The sequence below is a fragment of the Antennarius striatus genome, chromosome 11, assembly GCF_040054535.1.
Source record: "Antennarius striatus isolate MH-2024 chromosome 11, ASM4005453v1, whole genome shotgun sequence".
NCBI classification, from domain to species: domain Eukaryota; kingdom Metazoa; phylum Chordata; class Actinopteri; order Lophiiformes; family Antennariidae; genus Antennarius; species Antennarius striatus.
In genome coordinates this window covers 5,301,785-5,328,029 of record NC_090786.1, presented here as the reverse complement: position 1 = coordinate 5,328,029, position 26,245 = coordinate 5,301,785, and the positions used below count along the sequence as shown (strand labels likewise).

General features: G+C 43.1%; 1 protein-coding gene across 10 annotated transcripts in view; it reads right to left on the bottom strand.

The window, feature by feature from the left end:
* The window catches only part of wdpcp (WD repeat containing planar cell polarity effector), a 58,487-nt gene that overhangs the window by 2,309 nt on the left and 29,933 nt on the right, over positions 1-26,245 (bottom strand). For 6 of the 10 annotated variants that reach the window (XM_068326674.1, XM_068326677.1, XM_068326676.1 and 3 more), the window contains 7 exons: positions 20,052-20,655; positions 17,619-17,807; positions 17,223-17,346; positions 15,759-15,822; positions 10,002-10,101; positions 6,581-6,692; positions 400-1,161 (listed from right to left, as the gene is read on the bottom strand). In XM_068326674.1, coding sequence (XP_068182775.1) covers positions 1,110-1,161; positions 6,581-6,692; positions 10,002-10,101; positions 15,759-15,822; positions 17,223-17,346; positions 17,619-17,807; positions 20,052-20,655 — 1,245 coding nt within the window. In that variant the 3' untranslated portion in view covers positions 400-1,109. Of the gene's footprint in view, positions 1-399; positions 1,162-6,580; positions 6,693-7,208; positions 7,330-8,584; positions 9,537-10,001; positions 10,102-15,758; positions 15,823-17,222; positions 17,347-17,618; positions 17,808-20,051; positions 20,656-26,245 lie in introns of those variants that run through there. The other 4 variants (XR_011037265.1, XM_068326673.1, XR_011037266.1 and 1 more) reach the window with 4 other exon arrangements.

The window sequence follows — 26,245 nt, the reverse complement described above, 5'->3', positions numbered from 1 at the left end:
TGAAAGGCCAGATTTCGCCGTTTGGTTTTGTCAAAACGGCTTCTACTGTGTGGGCCATCGGAGAAGGGAGGAACTGGTGCTCGCCTGTTAAGCAATTTTGCAGCTTCTATTCGAGCTGTCAAGTCGAACAATTGGGACATAATGCAGCCTTGGTTTGTAAATTATAAACGTGTCAAGAGATGCACTAAAGGCATCGACAGATGCCACTTATCTGTAGCGGGCTCTGCAGTGTGACTGTATCATCAGAGGGGAAGTATAACATCCTGATGTTTGCATAAGAGAAGTATTAGTATCAGTCAGAAATGTAATTCCTTTCACCCATCCCTCTCGCAGGGAATTGACTCCCCTCCCACCCCCCCAAAAAAAACATACAATGATTTTTTTTTTAAAGCTAACAAAACAAAAAAAAAATGGAGCAGAAAAGCATCCTTGCTGATCTTCTGTCCATTTCCAACATCGCTTCTTGTATATTTTTTGGTGGAAATCCTCTTAGAATGCAAAGTAAATAGATTACGATACAGTGAGGGATTAGAGCTCGCGCGGCGCTGTCAGATTAGCTGGTGAGCGCAGCGCGTCGACAGCTCTGACACGGCTATGGCTGCTGTTCAGGAAAGGAGCTCCGTGCGATGCTTTAAAGACGCTGGTTGGCTTCTATTCATGAATAAAACTGTGGCCTGTAATCTCGGCCAACACACACACACACACACACACACACACACATACACAGAGGAAGCCTGGAACATTCAATATCAGCGGTGATGGAAATATAATAGAAGTCTTTATTTTTGCCAGCTGATTAATAGAACGGTTTAAAACACTTTGGTGTTTTCAAAAGCTGAACCTGGTGTAACTGTTTTCATTTAGATTCCCTCACACATAATAATGTGAATCACATCCCTGGTGAGTGTGTTTGTTTAAAAGCTCAAGCATGTACTATTGAAGGATTTACAAAAAAAAATTACATTTTTTTAATTTTTAGCAAAATACGTAGTATTAAAACATTTAGCATTACAGATACGTAAATGCTCGGCATAGAGAAAACAGAATGAGAGCGGGTTAATGGAGGGATGTTGCTGGGATCAGTCTCACTCACGTCTTGGATCGTTCACTCAAACCGTTCCTAAATGGACCACTTGAAGCATTTCGGGGTCTTTCGACTTCCTGGGAGAGAACAAAAGGAAAGGTGAGGTTACACAGCATTGCGTCCTCTCTAGGAATTATTCACAAACACAAGATAGAGAGTTCTTCTTCTTGGACTGTTGATCTGCAAATCGACAGATCAGAACAACAGAATGCTCCTACACAATATTCTGTCCTTCATCCTGATATGAAACAAGCTGTTCTGTAACTATGAATGGCAAATACCACCTCATAACAAATTTACATTTACAAATTATAATTCAGATACAAAATATAGTAAGAGAATAAAGGTTTCTGATTTGATCTCCTACGAGAATTAACGTCTTAATGCGTTTGACAACAACAAACTCATTACATGATTTGAAAGCAGACACTGCCCAACAACGGCGACTTCATTGGGGACTCTTAAAATCCAACTGTTTTATGCATAACAATATTAATTTCCAATATTCTCAATGATAAAAAAAACATGAAAATAACAGCTGACTTTGAGACTATTGACACATTTCTGCTCCCGTCTCCATCGTCTCCACGGTTTTCTGCAGACCAAAATCAAACGTCAGGAAACACTGGGGGATGACAGACGCCGCGTGTAAAGCGGTTCTGATGTGTTCAACAAGTACAACAATCAAACATTAGACATGCCTAATCACACACAAAAGCCCGACAGCAAATTAACACAGACACACTGCTGAATGTCTGAAGAGAGTGCAAGCTCTTCAAAGAGTTGGACACTGTCTATTCTGGGTTTGAACGAGGTAAACCGTTGCCACTCACGTTGATCTCTCGCTCTGAGCGCCGCAGAGTCTGTGACTGACATTAAAACCCCGGTCTGCCTTGAACACATATTTCAAAATCCAGATGGAGATTCATCCTCGTGGCCTCCAGCAAGACAAATGTTAATCACTTAAAAAATGTAATTAGTGAAATGTGAAGAGGAAGTGGAACAGGATAGGAAGGTAAAAATGCAGTTGCCTTATCAGGAGTTTGTCCTAAATGGCCATTTAGTCATGTCAGACATCTGACACGGGAAGTGGAGGGCACTCAGGCTACACTTAGAGAACAACACTGGTAAAACCTCACTTGGGAATACCTGTGACTCTTCTTTTTTTAAATGTTATTTTAATGAACCGGCTCTACCACTAAACTGTTGGTGGAGATTGTGGTTAACAATCCGGCAGCTATGATGTGACAATTAGTAGAGAATCTCTTTGTTTGTAACCACCATTAAAGCTATTGGACTAATGGGATTCAAACATCCAAAATGCAAATCTGTGAGCCAGTCTGACAGGAAGGACATGGATGGTAATGAGGTAAAGACCAAAGTCGAGGGCCAGCAGGCCAACAAGGATAAGATGGAACAACAGCTGAAGTAAGACGGCATCAGGCAGGTCTGGTCTGGCATGGAGAAGATCACGGGTCTCGAGTAGAATGGACGACCACGGCTCGAGGCTAACAACTCCAGTCTGTTTTCTTTAGCCCACCCCACCATGACCATTGCCTGGAGTTCATGATCCCCCTTTCACCTCCTCGCCCTCTATGCCGATGACACTCCACTCTTCTGAGGTCAGGAAGAAGTTGGACTCCAGTCGGGGAAGGCAGCTGGGTCTGAGAGCATCAGCCCCAGGCTGCTGGGTGGAATTCTGACACATCTGTTCAACCCGAGTCTGAAGTTACAGACAATTCCCACCCCTAGGGAAATGCCCTGGATGGGATCCGTCTCACTAATCAGCGACCGCGGGCCTGTTGCCCTCACGTATCACAATATGAAGATTGGAGAGAATGATTGTAGCTCCTATCAGGCCGATGGTGCCCACACACACAGATCCTCCACAGTTTGGCCACCAGCTGAAGATCACTGTGTGTGTGAGACGCTCTCATACAATATATACGCTTCGACTTCTTCGTGGTGGGGGGTCAGGACTAATCTCCTGGGTCATGAACTATCTGACATCTACAGATCTGTCCACCTGCAAAACTGCGTCTCTAGAAAATGTTTCTTGCACCACCAGGAACTGATGTTCCTGTTCAAGTTCACAATGTACACATCAGACTTCCAGAACAAATCTGGCAGTTTGCGTCCTTAAGAAATTCTATGATGACTCAGCAATTATTGACGGCGTTTGGGAGGGTGTGAAAAGGATTACAGGAGCACTACTGGGGCATTGGTGGACTGGTGCAACCAGAACCACGTGCAGCGGAATATCACAAAGACCATGAACACTAGTTAGTTTCTGGACCCAGAATTGGGTAAACATCCTCCAGTGGTGCTCTTTGTTTCGTCAGTTGTGATTGATAGCTTGAATAGAAAAATTCTCGGCATGTCATTAGAAAGAGGTGAGGTTGTGAGTTCTCTGTCGCTCCACCCATTTGTTTCAAGATGTAAGCTTTGCCAAGCAAAACATAAACAAGATATAAAAAGATATCTGAATCCAGCTTCCAACTGCCTGTGGTCAGGTTTTGATGTGAGTCATGGAAGTTTGAACGTTCGATGAGGAAATGAAAACATGAAAATCTGGTTCTACCGCCATCGAGTGCAAACACTAGTCATCATGTAAGATGAAGAAGTGCGATGCTAAAATAAAAGTATTTGCTGTCAAGGAAATTCTCATTGAGATTATATTCTTAATTTGGCATTCCATTTGAGAATTTCATATTTAGGATTTGATTAATTTATTGAGTCCAGTTTGTTCACGAATGATATAATGTTTCAAGTTTTATTCATAATATGATTCATGACGTTTAGACTTCCTTGCTTTCAGATTGATAAGATAAGTAGATGGAAAGATAAGTAGATAGATAGATGAGTTCATAGATAAGTAGGTAGACAAGTAGATAGAAAGACAGAAAGATAGACAGATAGCTCTCAGATCAATTGATCAATCTACACTGTTTACGCAGTGTTTGAACTCGATGGCGGTAGAACCAGAGGTACATCTTTTTGTTCCCTCATCAAACATTCAAACTTCCATGACGCCCATCAAAACCTGATCACAGGCAGTTGGGAGCTGGTGTCAGATGTGTTGATAATTGTACATCATCTATTTATATCCTACTTGGCAAAGCTTACACCCTGAAACAAATGGGTGGAGGAACTGACAAGTTCACGTCTGTCTCATGCCATGCCAAGAATTTTGCGCGTGTTGAGCTATGAATCACAACAAATGGCACCACTGGAGGACATTTATTTAGCTCTGGGTCCAGAAACTCAGCCAGGAAAGCTAGCTAGTTACTTTCAACAAATTTGAGATGACATGGGTGATGCCTGTGTGATTAGATTCCTCAGTTCTCTACAAGGATTGCTTCCGTTGCAATTTAGTTTTTGTACAATAGACCATTTGAATGACCTTTGGCTTAAAAAAACCCCAACCCAGACAACATCTGATTCTGCAGGAGCCAGAGCATCCTAGTATAGTAATCATTTAGAAAGGTTGTGCCACAACAACCAAGACTTCAGTAGGAAAAAGGCTCTTCTTGGCAGCTTGACTATACTACCTTCAATCGAACATAGAAATCTCTTACAGGGCTCTGAGATATCTTCAAATATCACAGAAGTGAAAATTCAGCTGTTTGGGAATACAAGCTTGTTCAAGTTTCTGTTTGTCATGAATGTCGAATTAATACATAACTATTTTTAAGCAATTTGTCAAATATGAAGGATTGGCCCTTGTCTCGACAAATTAAATTTGACCTTCAGTGAGCAACAATAAAAACAACCGCCATTCTTCTTACTTTGCTGGCAGACGAGTTTGCACTGAGTGCAATAGGCAGGCAGCCATTGCAAGAATATTGGGATGCTTTCCAGATTCCCGTCTCATTCTCACTCACTTCTCCGAGCACACAGAGTCGGATTTGGGGGAATGCGACAATCGTGCAACGAGCCCCCAAACTGCCATTGTGCTCGCCTCCCTCTCTTTCTCTGCTCTTTTCTCAGCGAGCCAAACGGGAGAACGCCCGCGCCACAATGCCTCCCCTACTCCATCTCAGCTAAGCTGTCTCTGGCTTCACATGAGAAACAATGAAACTTCATCGGAGACCAGATTACAAAAAAGAGGGGACTTTGATTGTAAAAAAAATGTTCTATAGGAGGGGGGAAATTGTGGAATAAAAAGGCAGAGGCTTTTGTCTCTTCCTCTATATGGCCTTTATCATTTGGGAAGTTTGGAGATCTGCTTTCTTAGCCTCTGTTGCAGGGGAAGACCTGGGGTAGTACGATGGGGTGTTTGGCTGCCATATTGCCCCAACCCTCTTTGCCACTTTTTCCCTCTTCTTCTTTTTACAGCTTTCACAAGAAAAGAAAAGCATCCCTCCATCTCTTCTCTCTCTTTCTGGACCTGGCTTGTTTAAATTGGCTGAGGGGAGGGGATTTTGAGTTGGATGGATGGGGTTTAAGAAATGCAGAGTGGAGGGGTTGGAGGGTGGCTGGGTGGGGGTGCAGGGAGTCATCAATGTTACACTCAAAGAGCCACGAAAAGCCAATGAGGATGAAAAGAACGAGAGTGTCTTTTTATCTAATGCACTCAAATCCCATATAAACACTCCAATATGTGAGTTGGTGTATGACAAGGAACCCACCTCCCCACAAAAGAAGAATAACAGACACACGGATGGCTATATTTGTATGAAATTTTTTGTGTATGTGTGACACAAAAAGGGCCTTCAGTGTGTGTTTAGTCACACTGGGTGACTAAACACACACTGGTGAAGACTGGTGAATTACGCAATCACTCAGGAACAGTGAGATCCATCTTTTCTGGAGCCTGAACCATGGGGGAAATGGTGTCACGTCTGGCTCTGGGTTCAGCACTGGGAATAACTGGAAGCGTAAGACCCAGAACTGATGTGGAGTTGACGTTTGAAATGTAACTGGGAGGGAAGTCTTTTAGACTGCAGTCGGGTCCTTTGGGCTCAGATGCTCTAATGCTGTTCATATATTCATACAAGTCTGATGTCCATCTGTCCATCCGTCCATCCAACCATCCATTCCTGATAGACGAGACAACCGTAATCATTTGGTCTGCAGCCGTTTATCCGCCTTGGGGGTCAGGGGTGTGACTGGGGCCTATCCCAGCTGGCAAAGCATAAGAGGTGGGGTACATCCTGGATGTGTCACCAGCGCATTATAGGGCCACACCTAAACAAAGAAGCACTCACTCATATATGCTCACACCCTGCAAAAAAATACAGGTCTGATGTGTATTATATTTATGTCTTGATTGCATGACTCTTTTTAACAAACTTGTGTCTCTTGCCAAAGTTCCTGTTTCATCAACACTGTTATCGTCACACCTGCGTGAAAAAGCTTAACAACTGTAGTGATGAGACACACAAATTGAATCAAACACAGATTTAGTACTTTGTTTCACTTTCACTCTTCTCACTTTGTTAGGCTTTAAGAACAAACACAATCCACTTGACCTGACAAACACACATAACCTACTGTGTGGTGGAGGGGCCCCGGTATGAAGATCCTGCGCTATGGTTCCTCTCTGTTTGTCGGTTGTTGAGGCTAGAACAACGGGTCACGTCATTTCTGCCACTCAAAATATTTTCTAAAAGACACAGAAAAAGACGAAGATGAAAGGGACGAAGGTGAAAAACAATTTTATTCACATAATGGAATAAAAGGAAGTTTGTATTATTGATAAAAATTATTTTGTTTTGTTCATGGTGGCTACAACGGCCACAGCATTCCAATCAAACGCTTGTATCTGCATTCTTCAGTTCCAGCACTTTCTTCAACGCTGCCATGTGCAAATCTTTTGTTCACCTGACAAAGCTTCTGAGATATCTGTCAAATTAAAATGAACATCTGTTTCAAACTGTAAATTGGATAATAAACGTGTTTCTCATTCCTGTAATCTATCATATAGATTGGTGTTGACAGATCCTAGTATGACGGCTCAATGTAGGCGTTCTTTAATCAGGAAGTAACAAATCTTATTTCTGATAAACTTGTCATGCCAGTAAAGTTTCTGATGAGACGAGGATCTTTAAGGTAGTGGAGGTAGTGAGAACCGACAAGTCTGGATGGAATACAAAGAAAATAACACAATGATCCAACGTACACCGGAGCTAACAGGCTTTCTCCATAACGATCAAGAAAGCAGAGAGAGGAGGTGGCGAAGTGGATCTTCAGATAAAGCTCTTGTCTCTTTGCCCATTGAAGGGCCCTGCAGTCACATCAGCCTTTGTGAGAGGGAAACAGAATGATCAGGCAAACAAGTTGGCTTCTCCTCTTGGCAAATACGCTATCCTAAAGAAAGAGATAGAGGAGAAGAGAAAGAGGCCTTCCCTCGCACTCGTTTGCTACTCTGCTCTCACAATGCGGTATCTATCCAAATCAACGCACTTGTCAGCCAGACGGCTATGAGCAATTTCTAAGCTGAAATGTGTGTCCTCTATTGTGTATTTATGCGAACAAGCGCAGAATCCTTGTTCACAGGGGTTTACAATGGATGCAGATAAATGTGAGAAGAGATGCATAGAAATACGTCGTCTCCATCCAATCTGATTCCAAATCCAAGACAGATGCTGGTGCAATGCAAAATATGTTCACCTTATAGAGGATCTGGGATTGAGTCATTTTTCAAAATGTGAAAAATGGTCCAATCAATAGCAGGAGATGTATTCCGTTTCAATGGTTGTTCTTTCCAATGCAAATCAACTCTCTTTCTATGATTTTCCTGCATTTAACTGAAATAATCCAGGGTGGCAATGGCCTAGATCAGCTGATTTCATAGCTGCTCCTCAAGAAAAACACAGCGGGTTGGTTTTCTGTGCTGGCAGGCTGTTGCTTGAAATTAATTCCGAATGGAAGACTGCTACCCACTGACCATGAGCAAAGAAGCCCCAATATGGCTCAACTCCTCCGAGTAGGACAAGATGTTGTCCTTAACATCTCATGGGTGAGCTTGACGTTGTGATCCAGGGGCAGGCAAACATGGTCCGGGGTGAAATGTGTTCTGTCTGGAGTTTTCGGGAAGGGTAGTGAAAATTGCCCCAACACTTCCGTTGTGCCACTCAGTGCTCATGTTGGTAATGACAGCTTTACTTGGAGGGGGCTGTTTGGAAGGAAGAGTCTGCCTGCTCGAATGATGTAAGGTGCATCAAAATTTAGCTAAACAATTCACATTTTTGTGGATTTGGAGAAGGCTTATGACCGTACAACCTAGTAGCACACTGTAAGGGGGTACCACAAGTCCAAGAGTATGGAGTTGATGGTTATTACGGTTAGTTATTCTCCGTATTGTCAGAGTAGAAGCTTGGTTTGCATTGCTGGCAGTAAGTCAAACCCGTTTCCAGTTATGAACAGGATTGGCAAGTCCTACCCTAACATCTGAGGTCACAGATGATAGCCTTAGGACTTCTTCTCTGCTATTTGCAAATGACGTGGTCCTGCTGCCTTCATTGAACAGCGACATCCAGATTGCAATGGGCTTACATCTGACTGTGAATCAGCTAGGATGAGGATCAGCAGCTCCAAGTCTGAGGCCATGGTTCTTGACTGGAAAGTGGAGGACTGATCGCTCCAGGTTGGGGAGGACTTTCTGCATCCAAGAGGAGGGCTTTGAGCTTTAGAGAAGGGCTTTGAGCTGGAAAGCAAAGTTATCAACCCCAAATCCAAAAAAGACAGGGCATTATGTGAAATGAAAAAAAAAAATCAAAATGCAATGATTAGCATTTTAACCTAAACCTATCTAGTTTTTAAATCTACCAATTTTTTGATTTTTTTTTGGTTCTTCTTTCTGACTCAATTATCTACTCTTCATCTGCCATCATCTCTTCTTTCTCTTCCATGTCTTCTGTCCGTACTTCCCTCCTCCTCCCTCCGTGGTGCTGTTGTCCAAGGATAGGACGTGCTGCAAGTTATTAAGGTAAATCATCAAGGACATAATTAGGAGGATTATGAGGAGGAGTGTGTGTGTGTGTGTGTGTGTGTGTGTGTGTGTGTGTGTGTGTGTGTGTGTGTGTGTGTGTGTGTGTGTGTGTGTGTGGTGTGTGTGTTCCGCATCACAATAAAAAAATTAATCTGCAAACAGACACAGAAATACTCATTTTTACTTTCAGACAAACACACAAGCGCTCTGCCTTCGAGGAGTGGCCCATACGACTGAGTTCAACATCTCATTTGCCCTCCGGTACGTTTTAAACACCAATGAAGGACTCATCAGACATGTTCATCTAGTTCCCTCACAAATCTGAATGTTTTCAGCTCAGTGGTTGGCCTTTGAAGCCTGGGAGAAATTGTGTGCCTTTGTCTGTGTGTGTTTGCGTGTGTGTGTGTGTGTGTGTGTGTGTGTGTGTGTGTGTGTGTGTGTGTGTAATCAGGAACTTGGCTTGATCCCTTCTGGTATGTGCTTTCGGGAGTGTTTGTCAAAGGGCAGCAGCACCGCCTGAAGTAACGACAAAAAGAAAGAAAAAAGAAAAAGAAAAAAGAGCCTTTGCTGGTTTTTCCTCCCCCCGCTTGGTTTTAAAATAAATAAAAACATAAATAAAAATTTCGATTTTATGTGATTATGTGCTTCAACTAGATGATTATACACATTTTTTTTGTGTGACACAACTGTTTAAATCGAATTGTGTCGATAAAAATCACCCACACACTACATCAAATTCTTGCATATGAACATGCGTGACGAGTACATGAATAATACTCTGCCAGGCATGATCTGATTTAATTCTCCTTTGTGTTACAAAACAAGAGTTTGAGAAACCAACGGACGGGTTTGGGAGAAAAGTGTGTTGGAGTGGGTGAGTTCCTGAGGTTATCAGGCTCCCACCTATCATTTCAGATGTGAGGAGAAATAACCAATCACAAGCGGTGTCTTTTTGGTCAGACATTCTGATTATTTCCTTACCACTGCCTGTGACGGCCCGGGCCTCCATTTCATTAGCTTTCCTCTTGGCCACATCCGCTAACACCACCTCGCCCTTATCGGCTGCAACATAATGGAGGTCCTTTGAAGGTAATGCAAGAAAGAAAGAAACGTGAATGTTAATCTAAAATGAATCTAGGCTCCAATGACAATGGTCTCCTTTTTTTTTTTTTTTTTTGGAGAAGGGGGTGTTTTGGTGGGAGAAAGAAGACACAGATGAAAAGACAGAAAAAAAAAGAAGCTGTTTGAAGCTAAACATCAGAAAGGAGCACCGTTTGGATGAAATGCCGGTTCCTCCAAAAACTTTGAAATCATCCCCGCACACATCCTCATCTCTCCGGTTTTGAACCAGGCAGGATGTTATCTGTCACATTTCAAAAGTGGAAGAGGACGCGAGGGACTGTTCACCTTTCAAAAATGCTGGTATTCTCTCTTTATGGAGAAACAGATCCAGCCGAGCACATTACTATATCAGTCTGCGACAGTATTGCAAACAGCATGTCTCCTCTGTGTCCCTCTGTTTGAGTCTTAAAGAGCCGTGAGGGAAGATAATATTACTAAATGATGTCTGAGGGGGACGATTTACAGCTCAAGGCAGACGCAATTTTCATTAATAACGGCACTGCATCACACAGCTGTTTGTTCCAACCACAGGCAATTTTTTTTACATATGTGAAATAAATGCTTTGGTTTTAAAATTGTAGTCTTTATGAATGACATTTGTTTACATTCAAATCCTATCTGCGCTGTAAGGGATATGCATTTGCAGGTTTTGAATAACAACTCTGGGGGGGAAAAAATGTCTTAGAATTTAGAACAAATCACAATACTTAAAACTGACACTCTTAAACAACTGACTGGGTAAAACACTCCCAACAGTTGATTGAATAGAGAGTGAAACAGTCATCCTGGCATCCAGGGAGGGGCTGCTTGGGGTTGCAAGGTTCCCTCTGGCTGAGGGCAGGGCCTGAGGGCCCATCAAAGGGTACAGCATGTTAAGGAAAGTCTTCCGCCTCAGCGACATCACAGAACATCGGTGCTGTGACTCAGGGCTTGCCATGGATAACCCTCAGCTGGCTAAAGCCAGCCCCCAGCTGAGCCTGTACTCCGTCCTAATACCCCCATATTGTAACTCAGCTTTTGTAACCCTAGAGTATAAAAAAAAAAAAAAAAGTGGGGGGAAACTGGCTTCCAAAAGAGGTGGGGAGCAGAGAGGGATTGAAGAAGGGAAAGAGGGGGTGTAAAAAGAGAATGAAAGAGAGGTGCTGAAATTGAAGAGTATGAATGGGAACAGATTGGGTAATTATAGTGTGGTGCCTGCCCTCTGTGGCGAGGAGTAGGGAGGAAATGTGAAAATGGCCGACAACAAAATGGCCTCAAAAGAGCCTAAATCGGCTCCCAGGATCGAGGCGGCTGATTCGGCCGCTGTGAACGGGGACACGGCCCCTCAATTAAATACGAGTGAGGCTTCCTAATTGATGACAAACAGAGCAGCGGAAGATTAATACGATCGGCAAGAAGGAGAGGACGCATCACCATTAATTGTCGGTGAGAGAAAATAAAGAGAGAAAAGAGAGTGAAAGATGATGAAAAAGACTTAAAAGGTGTGAGGAAAGCCAAATTCACAAGAAGGGTTTTCAACTGAGAGAAAGAAAGCAAGAGCAGCAAGGGGAGAGAGAGAGAGAGAGAGAGAGAGAGAGAGAGAGAGCGAGAGAGAGATTGTATGGCAGACAGAACAGAACAATGTGAACATTTGATGCCGGGCGCTTTATTCCAGCTTAGCTCCTCATAATACTGTCTGAATCTGGAGAGAGGGATCCAGAGAAAGAATAAACGAATGAACAAATGTGAAATGAGAGGGAGAGAGAGAGGAGTATCAGCTCGACTAAGAAGGGATAACAATAATACTGCATATAAAACCATCAGATATTACACCTCTTATTCTCAGACACTCAAACGCGACACTAATCTTATTTATATAAGAGCTTTAGGGGTTGCAGCGCCTGATAAAAAGGGGTGTTTAGCAGGTCATTTTTTTTTGGGAGTTTGTGTGTGTGTGTGTGTGTGTGTGTGTGTGTGTGTTGGGGGGAGGGGGTTTGGGGGCGTGCAACCAGCCCAATATTGATTGATATTTGCGTTACCTCCAAATACATGTGGGATTACGTTAGCTGGCGCCGTAGCACAGCTTACGACACATTAATAGACGGACTCGTGTCTGTGCGTTTGTGGGTTACTGACAAACAGGAAGTACATGTGCAAACATTCAGCGTGGATTTGTACTTTCTTCAAGGCGCGTTGGGAAGATACGTCTCTGATCCCAGGAGAGAATCAGAAATCTAGTGGCATATATTTACATACACAAAGTACAAATAGAGAAGAGGAGACAAAATTCTGAACATGGATATAAAATTGTGAGAAATAAGGATGAGATAAAGATAAAAAATAGGTACAATGGGCTAAAGGAGCCGTCACGATTGATAATGAAACTTTCAGACTTATTTGTGACTTCTGAAAAAATCATCACACTCAAATGGGGAACATTTAGTCAGTTATACACAGGAATCATGAGAATACGCGTGTGTCATTTATTAAGGAGAATTGAAGGGGGGGGGGGGTGGTCTTTTCGGGTGGAATGTTCCTTCGCCAAGACAATCATTCGAATCAGATGTCGACAAGGAGGCTGGGCAGGAATCCACGCACGCACAAGAGTGCGAACGTGAAAAATACATTTTCTCTAATTAACATAATCCCTGGACATGGGCACATTTGCTGAACCTGCATAGAGACACGCAAAGACACACACACACACACACACACACACACACACACACACAGATACACAAATGTTTTCTGACACACCTGTTATCCAGGAGCCTTGTTTTTAACACGTTTATCAGATAGGAGTTAATGACTTCACGTTTTAATGACACTAATTACTCATCTGAGTAACAACAATGAGCTTATTGCCGACAGGGTGCAATACCTCCTCCTCCTCCTCCTCCTCTTCCTCCAGCACCACCAAACCGGGGCGTCAGATAAGGAAGGAAGATAAGGGTTGAACCCGACAGCCTCTGCTTGCCTTACTGCTAGCGTATCTAACAGGGAACAGAACAAGCCCTCATAGGGGAACAAAAGAGCTGTCGTCAGATTCGGATATCAGACGATTCGATTTAATTAACAAGCTACATCAAGAGGCAAAGATCCACAAAGAGGGGGAAAAAAAGAGAAGGAGGCAAAGGAGGAGAAGGAATAAAAAAAAATTTTGCTGTCGGCTTGACTTTGCTGAAGGATGAGCTAATCGGATCCATTTTCAAACTCATTATCAAATAACAGTTTATGAAGAAACAAACAAACATGAGTGACTTGGTAACTCTCTACATGTACTCCTCAACGGCCCCCCCGCCCCCTCCCCTTAGAACACCCCCGCCACCAGCAAAAAACCTCCTCCCCTTCAATTTAGCTCAACACTGAAGTGTTTCATTTGAACAAAAGGATTCTTTTTTTGGGGGAAAAAGGCTCAGAGGGCCTCTATTGTTAGCGGGGAAACAATGGGGCCTGGAGGGTGATGGGGAGGGTCTCTTGCTGGGTGTCTCTAGGAGAGGTGAGGGGTGTCCATGTTAGCCATGTGTGGGTCTGAGTGTGTTCATTTTATTAAGTCGACGGTGCGTTACTGAGTTCTGTGAGCCAGTTTGGGAGATAGAAAGACTCGGGTGAAGGTGGGGGTTGCCCTCATTAACCCCTTTCACCTCAACTCAATTTGCCGACCAGCAGGTTAAAGCAACAACACAACCTAATTAGAGCCAAGGACAGAGCAAAGGGTGAAATGTCAACATCCTTATCGTCCTCTTTCTCTCTGTCACTCTTTCAAGACGATGAGTCAATGCTCTCTTAGTCAGTGAGGCAAAAATAAGTGCTTGAAAATTCTCGTTGTGAGCGATTGGCACGGAGATTAACTAAGGCTATCAAGTTTTGTCGCTTGCATCACACGTGTAGGAGTGAAAGAAGGAAAATCATTTGAATGTTTTTCTTGATTTGAAATGCGTTGCGTTAAAGTCCTTTCATTTTCAGCATATATGTTTTAAATTTAAGAGAAAAGCAAAAAAAATAAAAGAAAATCTGCTGCTCAAACAACAGAAATGGATGCGAGAATCTGTCCTATTTGGTCTCTGCACTTTAAAGGACCGTTGGGAAAATGATGGATAACACCCCGCCTCACAGTACAAGTGTTCCCGGTGTATAACATTTATCATTTTACTTTAAATATTTCAGAAGTAAAAGATCTGAGTGTTATTTTGTGCAGTTCCATGATGACAGTCACTGACACTCGCTGAATTCTGATCAAACCGAGCAAATGTGCTTCCATCCACCTCCATCTCTGCGCTCGTCTCCCGTTTCACCTCCTTGTCTCCTATGCGACAGAGGAAGGTCCACCTCCCCCCACCACCTTTTTTTTTTATACAACTCGCCATGTACACCTCTACTCCCTCCTCTCCTCCCTGCACTCCCTTCCTTCCTTTGCGCACTTTCAAGGTCCAGAGGCTTGACTCCACCTTTTCAATTCGGCTTCCCAGCAGCACTACTTAGTGGGGAGGTAATTGGAACTGGTGCTATCAGTGTGATTGAGGGAGCGTGTGTGTGTGTGTGTGTGTGTGTGTGTGTGTGTGTGTGTATTCATGTCTAGGGTGTTGGTGGAGTATGGAGCAAAAGGGGCCCCATGAAAAGGGGGTCAAACACATAGAAGAGCATTTCACCATGGAGTGGAAGAAAGAGCAAGTTAGAGGGAGGAACAGGGAGAGGAGAGAAGGCCGAGCCGAGGCCACGGAAGTCATGAAAAGATAGGGGCCCATACTGAGATCACACCTGCTCTCTGACACGCAACACACACGCACACGCACACGCACACACACACACACACACACACACACACACACACACACACACACACACACACACACACACAGACAATCATGTGAGTACAACAGCAAATGAAAAGCTAAAATGTTGGTGACCCCCTGAAGTTTAGACACCATCACTCTGCCACATGGCTAGGTTCGATTCTCTGACTGACAGACTGAATTTGAAAGACATCGCTTCCTTTCTTCTGTTTCACTTTATTTCCTTGTTGTGTAACTATGTCAACGATCTAGCAAACTGTCCTCCTGTTCACAAACGTTCACATGAGTGGCTATCTGCCTTCATCAGGCAGATGGGATACCTGTAAATCACTGGGAAAACACGGACCACTACAACCACAGTTACTCTTTCATCATCTTAATTAATTCTTCAACAGTGTGTGAGCAGGACCTCCGAACGGCACAAGCGTTTTGCTGCATCTGTGACCTGGGATTAGTGCAAGGATATGATGACGAAGTCTGTGAGTGGTGAGAAGTCTGAGCGACCGACTGAGAGAATCGCACAGCTTGAAAAGAAAATTGAAACACTGCATCAAATACGTGACAATGAGCAATTCATTGACTTCATAGCAGCCACTGTGCGCAGTGCTGAGAATGGACAGACTTTTACAGAAGGGATTACAAGAAATGTAGAGCATCCCATCACGGACATGTCCTAATACCACAGGATCAGATGTGGAGGCTCCTAAACAAACCGACCCTAATAACACCTCTTACTGGGACCAGTGCTCGACTGAAAGCAGCATAGATTGAGATACTTTTAGACAAAATGTGAGTCATTTTATTTAAAAGGAAGCAATTTAGATGAAATTTGTTTTCCACTCACCATAAATAAATCTTTGGCCTCTAAATCGAGGGCAAGAAGGAAGGCCTTTTCAAAACGCTGGTGTCTGAAAAAGAGCAAAGACAGTCATAAGAAACCGTGATGAATACGGTAATCCCTCGCGTATTTGCGCTTCAAGATGCCCAGCTTCACCTCATTGCGGATTTTTAGTAGGTAGTCACGTGATACCGTACACGCATTCTATTGGCTGCGTAAGTGCACTGCGTCCCAAGACTCACGGAACGCAGCGCACTTACATGTATTAAAGAAACACTTAAAATTGCTTTGACTAATCTATAAGATTGAGGGAAAAGGTAATACAGATAGAAGATGGTTTAATATCAGTATAGGGAGGGTTCATAAACGTTTAAATTACAGTTAATAATAAAATTAATAGTTTATCGCTGTATCGCTGAATGTCGTTATTTGATGGGGGCTCCTGGAACGCATTAACCGTGAGTCACGAGGGATCACTGTATTACACAAAGTTCCTAATTCTGTTAAATTGAAAAAGTCGATTAAATGTCGGGAAAAGTAGATAGATAGATAGATAGATAGATAGATAGATAGATACTTTATTAATCCCGGAGGAACTTGTATATGCATCTTTCTCTCTATAGTTTTCACAAAAATCCACCTAAATCCACAAACACCTCTTCATACAAAACCATTAATAATTTAGAGTAGTAGTACATCCTATTATCCAAAAATTAAAGCTCAGAGACAGAGAGGGACAGAGAGATGATGTTGTATTCCTCAGCACCAAAAACCTTAACTTTCCATGTCTAGAGCCAACATGAAAGAAAACAAACACAAACAGGAGGAGGAGGAGGAGGAGGAGGAGGAGGAGGAGAGGGGGCTTCCTTCATTTGATGGCGATGGAGAGAAAAAGAATGCAGGTAGGTGATAAGAGAGGAGAGGAGGGATGCCAAACAACGCTCAAGCCCTGCTACAGAGAAGGAGAAAGAAATAGATGATAAAAAAAAAAAGAAAGAATAAAAAACAGGACGTATCTGCAGGATGGAGAGCAGTAAGCAGCAGTGTGTGGGAACAACAGGGTCTATTTCAGTCAAACAGGCATTTCAAAAGGCTCTCATGGCAGAAGGGAAAATGAAACAACAGCCTAAACAGGTGAGAGTGACGTGCTTTGCCTCATGAATGACTGGAGCCGTATCAGTGTGTGAGGACATTCAAAAGCCATTTCTTTTTTGGATTCTTAAAATGGAAACAGTGTTGAAAATAAGCTGTATTCAACGCTATCTTCAATGGATGTCATTTTCTGAAAGGCCTTGTTTTAAATGAGGGGGAGCGGGTATTCTGGTATTCTGCATGTTGACAATCAGAATGAAATGTTCTGTTAATCTATGAACAAAAGAAATAATATAAGTACTGTAGCTGACCTAAGGGTAATAAAGGATTTTAATAAATAAATTGCAAACCACAGCAACAGCATATAAGGTGCGCTACCTCAGGAGGTGGTGAAAGAATCGACGGGCGTATTTGCTGATTGGCTCCCTGTACTCGAGTATCACCATATCCGAGAGAGGGGCTGGAGGGGCATAAAACACACCCAGAGCTGCTTCCAGTTGTGCTGAAAACAGCAGAAAAACAAACAAACAAATAAATAAATAAATGACATAAAGACGCAGGGCTGCATTACTTGTCAGTGGCTATGCAGAGAAGTGCTCATGCAAAATTTAGAATGTGAAAATTTAACAAAAAGCTTTAGGCCGATTGGATTCAAGAATTTTGAGCTGAAATCTGAAGTTTCATAGTCATAAAAAATAAAACGTCAAACTCTTATTGTCAAATTATGTTAATTCTAAATTTACAGAAATGACTCATGTTAAAGATTCAACCAACCTTCTCTCTCTGCGTTCAGCTCCAGCCTGAGCAGGTGATTGGCAACTGAGCTCAGGCCTCTGTAGCATTCATCTCCCATGATGCTCCAGTCCATGGCCTCCAGGATACCCAGGGCCTCTCTGACCCGGCCAAAGCGCATCCACTGATGGAGCAGCTCCCCAGGACCCATCTGACCACCGGTGAAAGTCCCTGTCACATAGAGTTAGCTCGGGTTATTATTGTTTATTATGAAATGAATGAATGAATGAATGAATGAATGTCTTTTCTACTTTCTAGACTGAAATTTAAAAAAATCAGAGGAAATGAAAATTTTCCACAATCAAATATACAGTAAATGAAAAAATAGTGCAAGTTTGGAAAACTTTCAATGGATCAAAATGTACATTAAAATGAATAATTCTGTCTAAAATCTTGACATTGTGTTGTTGTTAGATCATGTGATCAACAGACTAAACTGTTTGTGTATGGGATTTTCTGTAATTTACTTCATTTATCTTTGCTTGTTTGATTTACTTTAGACTTTTTTATGTCTAAGAGTTTGGCTGATCCCCTGACTGAATGTAAATTCCCACTATGTGTTAATCTAATCTAAGCAGAGACAACCGATCATTCGGCTGCCAAAAATATTCAGTCCTGCCCTACACCTGTCGTCGCTGAAGTCAACCAGAATTCAACACAAAGGTAATAAATGGTAGCAGGACAGTACCCTTGTCTTAAGAAAACAAACAAAAACAAAACCTAATCTGCTGAATTGACAATATTTAGTCAATCACAGGTGATTTCTGTGGAATCCTTTTTCTTTAAGTAATTAAAACATCTAAAAATGAAAAAGTCCAACGAGAAGAGTCAGACAAACTGGTCGTGTTTGAAATCGAAGAAGTCCGAGAAGTAAATATTTTTCTACTTTAGCATGTCACAAAAATTGAAATATCAACATACATCACCACCTTCCGTCCCCGTCCCCCCCCCCCCTCTGTTTCACATCATTTGGACTCCATTATGTAATTCATCATTAAGCATCAACAACATTTAACTGAAGTCTTATCGCTAAAATAAGAAGCCTTTTTCCTTGTGTTGCACGTTCCCTGGTCTGCCCTTCCACATCCTGTACCGGTGAAGGCCCAGCTGCGGCCAACGTGTGCCCACATGAGATAAGTCAGTGCAGGCAGGAGGGTTAAGGTGGGGGGGGGATGGTGGACCAGGGAGGGCTGCCTCCTATGGAAAAAAAGAGACGCTGGAGCTCGGCCAAGGCTTTCTTCCTCGCCGCCTCCCGACTCGTTCCTTCTGTCATGTAACGGGCCATACGAAACAAGTCAATACAGAGCGCAAACAAACAAATGAGTTGGAGTGTGTGTGTGTGTGTGTGTGTGCATGTGTGTGTGCATAGATACACAAAAATAGAAGAATACGTGTGTGTTTGTGCGTGTGTGTGTTTTGGGGTTTGTGGAGGGGGGAGAATTATCATGGAGGAAAAATGCGCAGTGACTTTCTTCATCAAAAACCTTGGCAGACGATCAGAGAGCGGGAAGCTATTGTTGGAAGACACCCTCCCTTTCCTTTCACACACAGGCAAACGCACACAAACTCAAATGCACAGAATCTCCCACCTTCCTCCATCCGCCCCCGCATTCCCTGCTTTCAAACTTCAGCTGAGAGCCGCGTGCCGCCGTCACATCTTCTTTCCAAAGTCACAATTAAAGTCGCTGGAATGTGTGTAGATGAGTGTGCGTGAGAGCGAACGAGCGTGGTCACCCATGTGTGTTAGAGGTGCTGAGGTGTCTGCTTCATAAAAAAAAAATCTTTGATTGGCAAACTTTATCTGGGGGCCCCAAGGGACTGTGTAGTCACTGTAAACGATTTATCGGAAAAATGCATCCCAGAATGCACCTGGGGGGGCTCTTGCCCCGGGGCGATTATTGAATGACCTCTGAGAGCATGACTTCTGCTAACCTTCCCGCCCGTCAACAAATTAACTTCCCTCACTGGCGAAGAGGTCGGCCCATTTGGCGGCCATATTTTGTCAAAGGGGTTCACATACAAGAGAGAGAAAATCTCTGAAAGGAGGAGGGGGGGGTTCATGCAAGATCGACCCATCAATCAATTATCAAACACCTGCTCAAAATAATCATTGATAATCTACATTAAATTTTTAGCTGTGCTTCAAATTTTCTCACAAGTCACTACATATTGAGTGTCTCAACATTTTTGGGATTATTGGTTGAACAAACCAAAAGATCTGTTGATATTCCCTCTATTTTAGACTGATTACTTAATCAATAAATTGGAAACTGATTAACACATTAATCAATGCAGGAAATAGCTGTTAGCTTTTAACAAATATTAAATTTTGTCTTCTGTTCCTGAAATTTCTACATTTCTTTCAAAAAAAACAAAAAAAACAACAAACGGTACTCTGAACATCGCTTCACGCACCTAGTCTGAATCTCAAGGCAGCCAGTGGCCCCCCATGGAAGGTAAGCATCAGAGTATCCACTCCCTCTGGGCCTCCTTCAGGGCTTGACCCCCACTGCAGTCCTTCCAGACCTCCGCTGCAGCGTAGGTGTTCCTGAAGTCTGAGCACGGCGGCTGAAGCCGCCTCCTCTGCCACCAGCGCCACGCTAACAGGTGCCAATCCGACATCAAAGCACACCAGCTCCCCCTGCCCTCCCCCTACCACGACCATGGCTCCAGCAGGGTGCCAGGCGAGGATTGTGGGTGGCACAGCGCAGGAGGCCAGGAGAGAGACCCCCCGTCTCTGGTCATGCAGGACCAATGAGGAGTCAGCTAACCCCAGCAGAAGTGCGGTCTCACTGGGGTGACGTGAGCAGGAGATGGGGTGGGATGGTAGTGAGATGTGTGTGGCGGACAGGTGGTGCAGGCGCTCTCGTGCACATTCGTACACATGGGTGTCGGCCCAGGACCCCTCTTTGAGTTCCGGGGATCCTGGAGGTACCTCGACCGTTAGCAGCTGGTAGGGCTGGAGCAGGCTGAAGCAGCAGTTCAGGGGGTTACCTTCAGTCCGGACAGAACAGAGGACCTTTCAGAGGGAGGAGACGAACAGGGATCAACAGATGCACACTGGTACAGCCTAATGTGTTTAACATGTCTTTGATAAGCTAATTTTTCTACACAGGATGACAACACAAACATTTCCAATGACATATTCGTACATATGATGTTACAAAAGATGCATGCATGAATTGTTGGTTCTAAATAAAATCTGTGGAAAACTTGCAGGCTGAAGACAAATAAACTGTGAACTTCTCATTCTTTGTATTTCTACATTGAGTTTAAATTAGCAACTGTGAGGCCATGCTATCCCCAGATGACGAATCCTAATGGCGTGTGCGATTCCTCCCACTTTGCTTTTCCAGCAGTGGTCACCAACCAGGCCAAATTGCATCCACAAGAATCCTCCATCCAGAGGGCGAAGCCTTTGAACATAATAGGGAAAAGACTGCTCTTTTTTAAAAAAAAACTCTTCATCAAAGAGATTTTTAACAGGCACAACAAGCCGTCTTGTTGAAATGCGGTCAGCATCACTGGATCTGCCTCCGCTCAGGGGGGTGCACTTAGCAATGAGACACGTGTTATGCTTGTATTTGCATAATTTGTGGTTCATAAGGCCAAAAAGTAAGATTTTTGTTTTTCTGGATGAATTTGATCCAGTTTGTTGGGGCTACATCTAAAGCAGAAATGGACTTTTATCAGCAACACTGTAAAGTGATATTAGTAAGTGGACCAATTCACTTGTCACAATGCAGTGAATGAAGTCGTGATTAGGAGAAGCGCCTACATGTGTGATGATTTAAAGTCTGTCAAACAGCCTGCTGTCAGTTCTATGTCTGGATGGGTGAAGGAGACTGATTGCATAAAGAGAGATGGACTTCATCCCAAGTCTGCATGCCGATCATCTCAGGTGACTGTGAGGTACAATTCATCTTTTTATGTACTGAAGCTAATTCATATAAAGCGCATTTAGAGGTGAAGAGTTTGTCACATTTTCTTTCCATATTTATCCTGTACAGACTCTGAATTTTTGAATATATAAGTAATTTTGAATCTTCACCAAAGCACCCTAGAAGACATAAAAAGGATTCAGAAATGGAAACACTATTTTTTCTTCAGCCATATTTAAAATTTAAATACCTAGGAAGCTGATAAACTAATCACATTTATGGCTGGTGTAGTCCCTGTTTATACATTTGTCGATGTGAAAGTGTTAGCCGGCTTTCATGCTAAACTCAGTTTTTCCACATTTATTACCCCATTTGAAGACGCAACGTCAGTATCATACTGAATATTTTAGCTTCCCTATATTAGCATTCATTTCAAAATACTGCTGCAGAGACTTTTTGATTTAAAGCAAGGTTTCTCAAATTGTTCTAAAGATCCAAGTCTTCTCGGCCTTCAGAACATACTGCAGCTAACAGGAGAATAAAATTCTGAAATAACCAATATGGATTCTAATAACAGATGAAACTATAGTATTGACGACACACTCATTTGACTGTTGTGCTGAAAAACATGGCAACTGTATACTTCTAAATTCAAATAACTAAACATTTGCTGTGTTGCTTCACTTGGTTTGCATTCCATTAGTATCCTTAAATGATCAAATGTGTTGAAAGCAGGAGTGATTAGAAGGAGAATCAGTCAGCAGCCTCTCAACAGTTAAGTGTCACTGAAAATTGTTTAGGCAATACATCTCGATCTTGATCTCATTATCTTGCTGTTGTTTGGACACGTTCTTCTCTTCAGGAATTGAAGACAGTAAGTTGTGCAGGTGTTGGTAATGAACTGACCTGTTTATGAACAAAGGGAATGAGAGAGAGAGAGAGACAGCGAGAGCAACAATGCCAACGGAGAGACAGACAGAGAAATGAGTCACGGCAGAAGCACCAAAGCCCCTGGAGATGGAAAAAAAAACCCCAGAGCCTCCAAATTGCTCATAAACACCAGGCTGTCAATCAAGACAGTTGATGATAACAGCTCCAATTTAATTCAAGGTCAATAACATCATCTCCCTGAGCATGCCATGGCTTGGCACCCAGCGATAAATAGCTTCCTCTGTTTACCTGTGTGAGGAGCCAAGAGTTCAGCACCAAACACGGCGAATGACAAGAAACAAGCTTTTCAACACAAAGAGGAAAGCTCAGAATTATTTGACCAATGATCAAATCCAGAATTTAGATTATTCCCTTCTGAACCACATCCAGTGGGTGGGAGTGGGCATAAAGGCCCTGCAAAGCAAGGCGGAGATGTGGCCTTGTCACGGGTGGTGCTGCCGATAAAAACACCCACGAGGAACCTGGGAACTGGAGGTGGATGACAGGAGACAACAGCCTTCACTAAACAGCAGCCCAACACTTCCACGGGCACTAACAGAGCTTTTAAGGAGGGATTTCACCTTACCAAAGCCTCTATCAGAGCCCCGCATTGACCGTGGCAGCTTTGGCTAAATGAGCTCATTTCTTTTCGCCGTGCAGACAGAAAGAGGGATCTGCTGCCTGCCTGCCTTCCTTTCACAAAGCTGCCCGGCCCTGTTTTTTTGGCAGTCACTGCCAAAAAGGGACTTAGGAGGAAGAGAGTTTTTTTTTTTTTTGCCTGCCCATGGTCTACAGCAGGAGAAAAGCAGATGACTGTCCTCCTGAAAGCTTTTTTTTCCTCTTCCATAATCCCCCAGAGCTAGCTCCTGCTGCTCCCCTTGGTTGGGGTGGGGTGTGTGTGTGTGTGCATATGTGTGTTTATTTGAGGCAGGACGAGAGAGGGGCTCAATTCATGTAAGGGAAGACTATCTTATAGGGGGGTGCAGTTCACTGGGTAGCTACATTTCTGCAGGGACAAAGTGACACATGAATGAAATAAACTTGCACCCCAACACAGAGCAGATGAAGACTCACCCAGACCGTCCCGCAGAATGCTGCTGCAGACCAACTTCAATTCCACAAACCCCCTGACCCCCCAACTACATCTCATCCTCTCAGCTTTTCATCTCATGCCCAGCTTGCTGGTGCCCGCTGTGCCAGCATGCCACCATGGCGCTGTCAGGGATGAGGTGCAGCTGATTCAGCTCTGCCTTCCCCCGATAGGTGACCCTCCAAGGGAAGGAGGGGGGGAGGGATGTCAGATACAGCTCACAGGCATTCAGAAAATACAACACACCTCGGTTCAACCTGCAGCTGATGGGAGTTAAAGAGCAATTTGTGTGTGGGTTTTTTTAATTTTATTTTGACACATACAAAAACCCGTGCAAGATCTAGGCAAAAGATGACACGTTCAATGCATTCACATTGCTGCTGGTCAATTGATTTTAAATCTCATGATGGGAAATTGAGCATTTATTCATTTAAGGGAAAGCTAAAAATCTTGACCACAATATTTAATAAAGGACATTTCATTGCTGGACTCCAAACACAAAGCATTGTCCAGAAAGGATCAAAAATGTTACATGAGAGTTTGAGGATACGATATGTCTCACAGTTGGTTTATAATGTCATTTTATTCATTTATATGAGTCACCCTCAATAATATGTGACCAGCACTAAATCCAACCTCAACACATTTTAGGATCTTTTAAATCTCCTTTGATTTTGTGATCAAATTTGTGATTTAACTAAACAGACTAGAGTATTGATCCGCTCATGATTCCAAACCACAAACGCACACTGATATTGAGTTGATACACATGTTAATAATCCAGTGCAATCATTTGGCTGTTGTTTCACGCTTAAAAATCACTTTTCTTCCAAGTGTAACCCATTTGCCAAAAAAAAAAAAAAAGTCTGACAAAGTTTTCTATAGCTTTGGTCTGATACTGTTCACCATAATTCTGACAGTCAATGGAGGGCGTGATCTGGACTGCAAAAGAGACAGACAAATAGGAAGAAAAATGCACAAAAAAACGATGAGAAAGAAAGAATGGAGGTTAGTAAGAGGAAGCAATGGGAGGGGGGGATGGAGACATGACAGAAGGATGCGAATATAGAAGAGAAAGAGAGAGAGAAACAGACAAGAAGAGAGAGAGGGAGACAGAGAGAAAAAGAGAGAGGCCTCTAGTAAGTAGCTTTCTTCTGCTTATTGGTTTCAGTGACTGGTCAGAACTATTCTTCTCCATTCTTCTTGTCTCTCTCTCACCAGCACCTTTTCTCCCCCCTCCATGGCGTGAAAGATAAAGCGGACGGGCCCAACTGTGTGGCTGGCCCTTGTTCACAGCAGTGGCCTTTTGAAGCCAATTTTCCAGCTCACGGAGCAGAGAAAGACGGGGAGAAACGGGCAGAGAGACGGAGGGACTCAGAGAAGAGTCGAGGGATGAAGGGATGAGGGGCGTTGAGGGGCAGTGGGAAGTTTGACGCGTGTGAATGCTGAGCTGCTGATGTGAAAAAATGCAGGAGCACAGCTGGGTTACTGGTAGAAATATTCCTCAAACCTTAAACTGTCATGATTATGAAGGTAAAGGCAGAGGAGAGGCAGCATTACTCATTGGGACAGATGTGTTTCCTGCGTGATTTTTATAAAGGAAATACAGCCGTTTGGACTCCACATCTCATCCGTCCATGGTCTAAATTATGATTATGGCACATGGCTGCAAATTAAATCTTGTCTATGTACTATATAGGTCTGCAAAACAGCAGCTTTATTTTAATACTGTAGAGGTAAATTAGCCTAGCTTTTGGTGCGCATTTCATCATAGTGTTGAAGGGCAGATCAAATTATGTATTTTCTCTATACTTGTGACACACATTATGCAATTTAACAGTCAGCAGAGTGATAAAGTCATTTACAATAGAGATAACAGAAATCAAACTTTCTTGATATGTGCTTAAAGAATGTTTGCTTGCAAAGCGTGACGTACACAACAAACAAATACGACTACGAAAAGCAAGCAAATATCCATCTGGTGTTTTCATTTAAATTATTAATATCTAGAAAATGGTTTATGTGTGCATTTGTGTGTGTTTATGTGTGTGTGTGTGGGGGGGGAGAGAAGGGGGCATGAAGGAAATGATAATTAAAAACGTTAACTGCCTGCATAAAAACTATGTATGTGTTTTTTCCTCTTCTTCCCACCCTCCACCTCCCTCCGTGCCGTGGCTCCACTTATCAGCATGGTGGGGTGTGGGGGGGGGGCATACGAATTAAGACCACATAGGGAAAGAAATCAGACTTTTTTTTAAATGCCGAGAGACTGGCTAGAAAATTGGCTTAGTGCGGCAGATAGCAAACTGAACAAAAGGAACATATATATGAGCTTGAAGTGATTGAAGTAGCTGGCGTCTCCCGATGTGTGCCCGGCGTTTGATTCCCGCCATGGCTCTTACATAAACTGCTCGCTTAATTTCACACCGCGCTGCTGAAAAATGACAACAAACGCTTTCATTAGAGCACGATGCTGCAGCCCCATGAAGAGACTTTAATGTTGTTGAAGCGTGGAAGAAGGAAGGAAGGAGGAGAAGGAGGAGAGGAAGATTTGGGGTGGAGGGTGGGGTGGTGACGGAGACGGAGAGAATAAACTAGGTGAAGGAGTGTGATAAATGTGGAGAGCATTCCAAAAACAAGAAGCGGAAAAAAACGGCAAACAACATCTGCTTTGCTTATTTCAATATTCAAGTCCTCCCCCCCCCCCC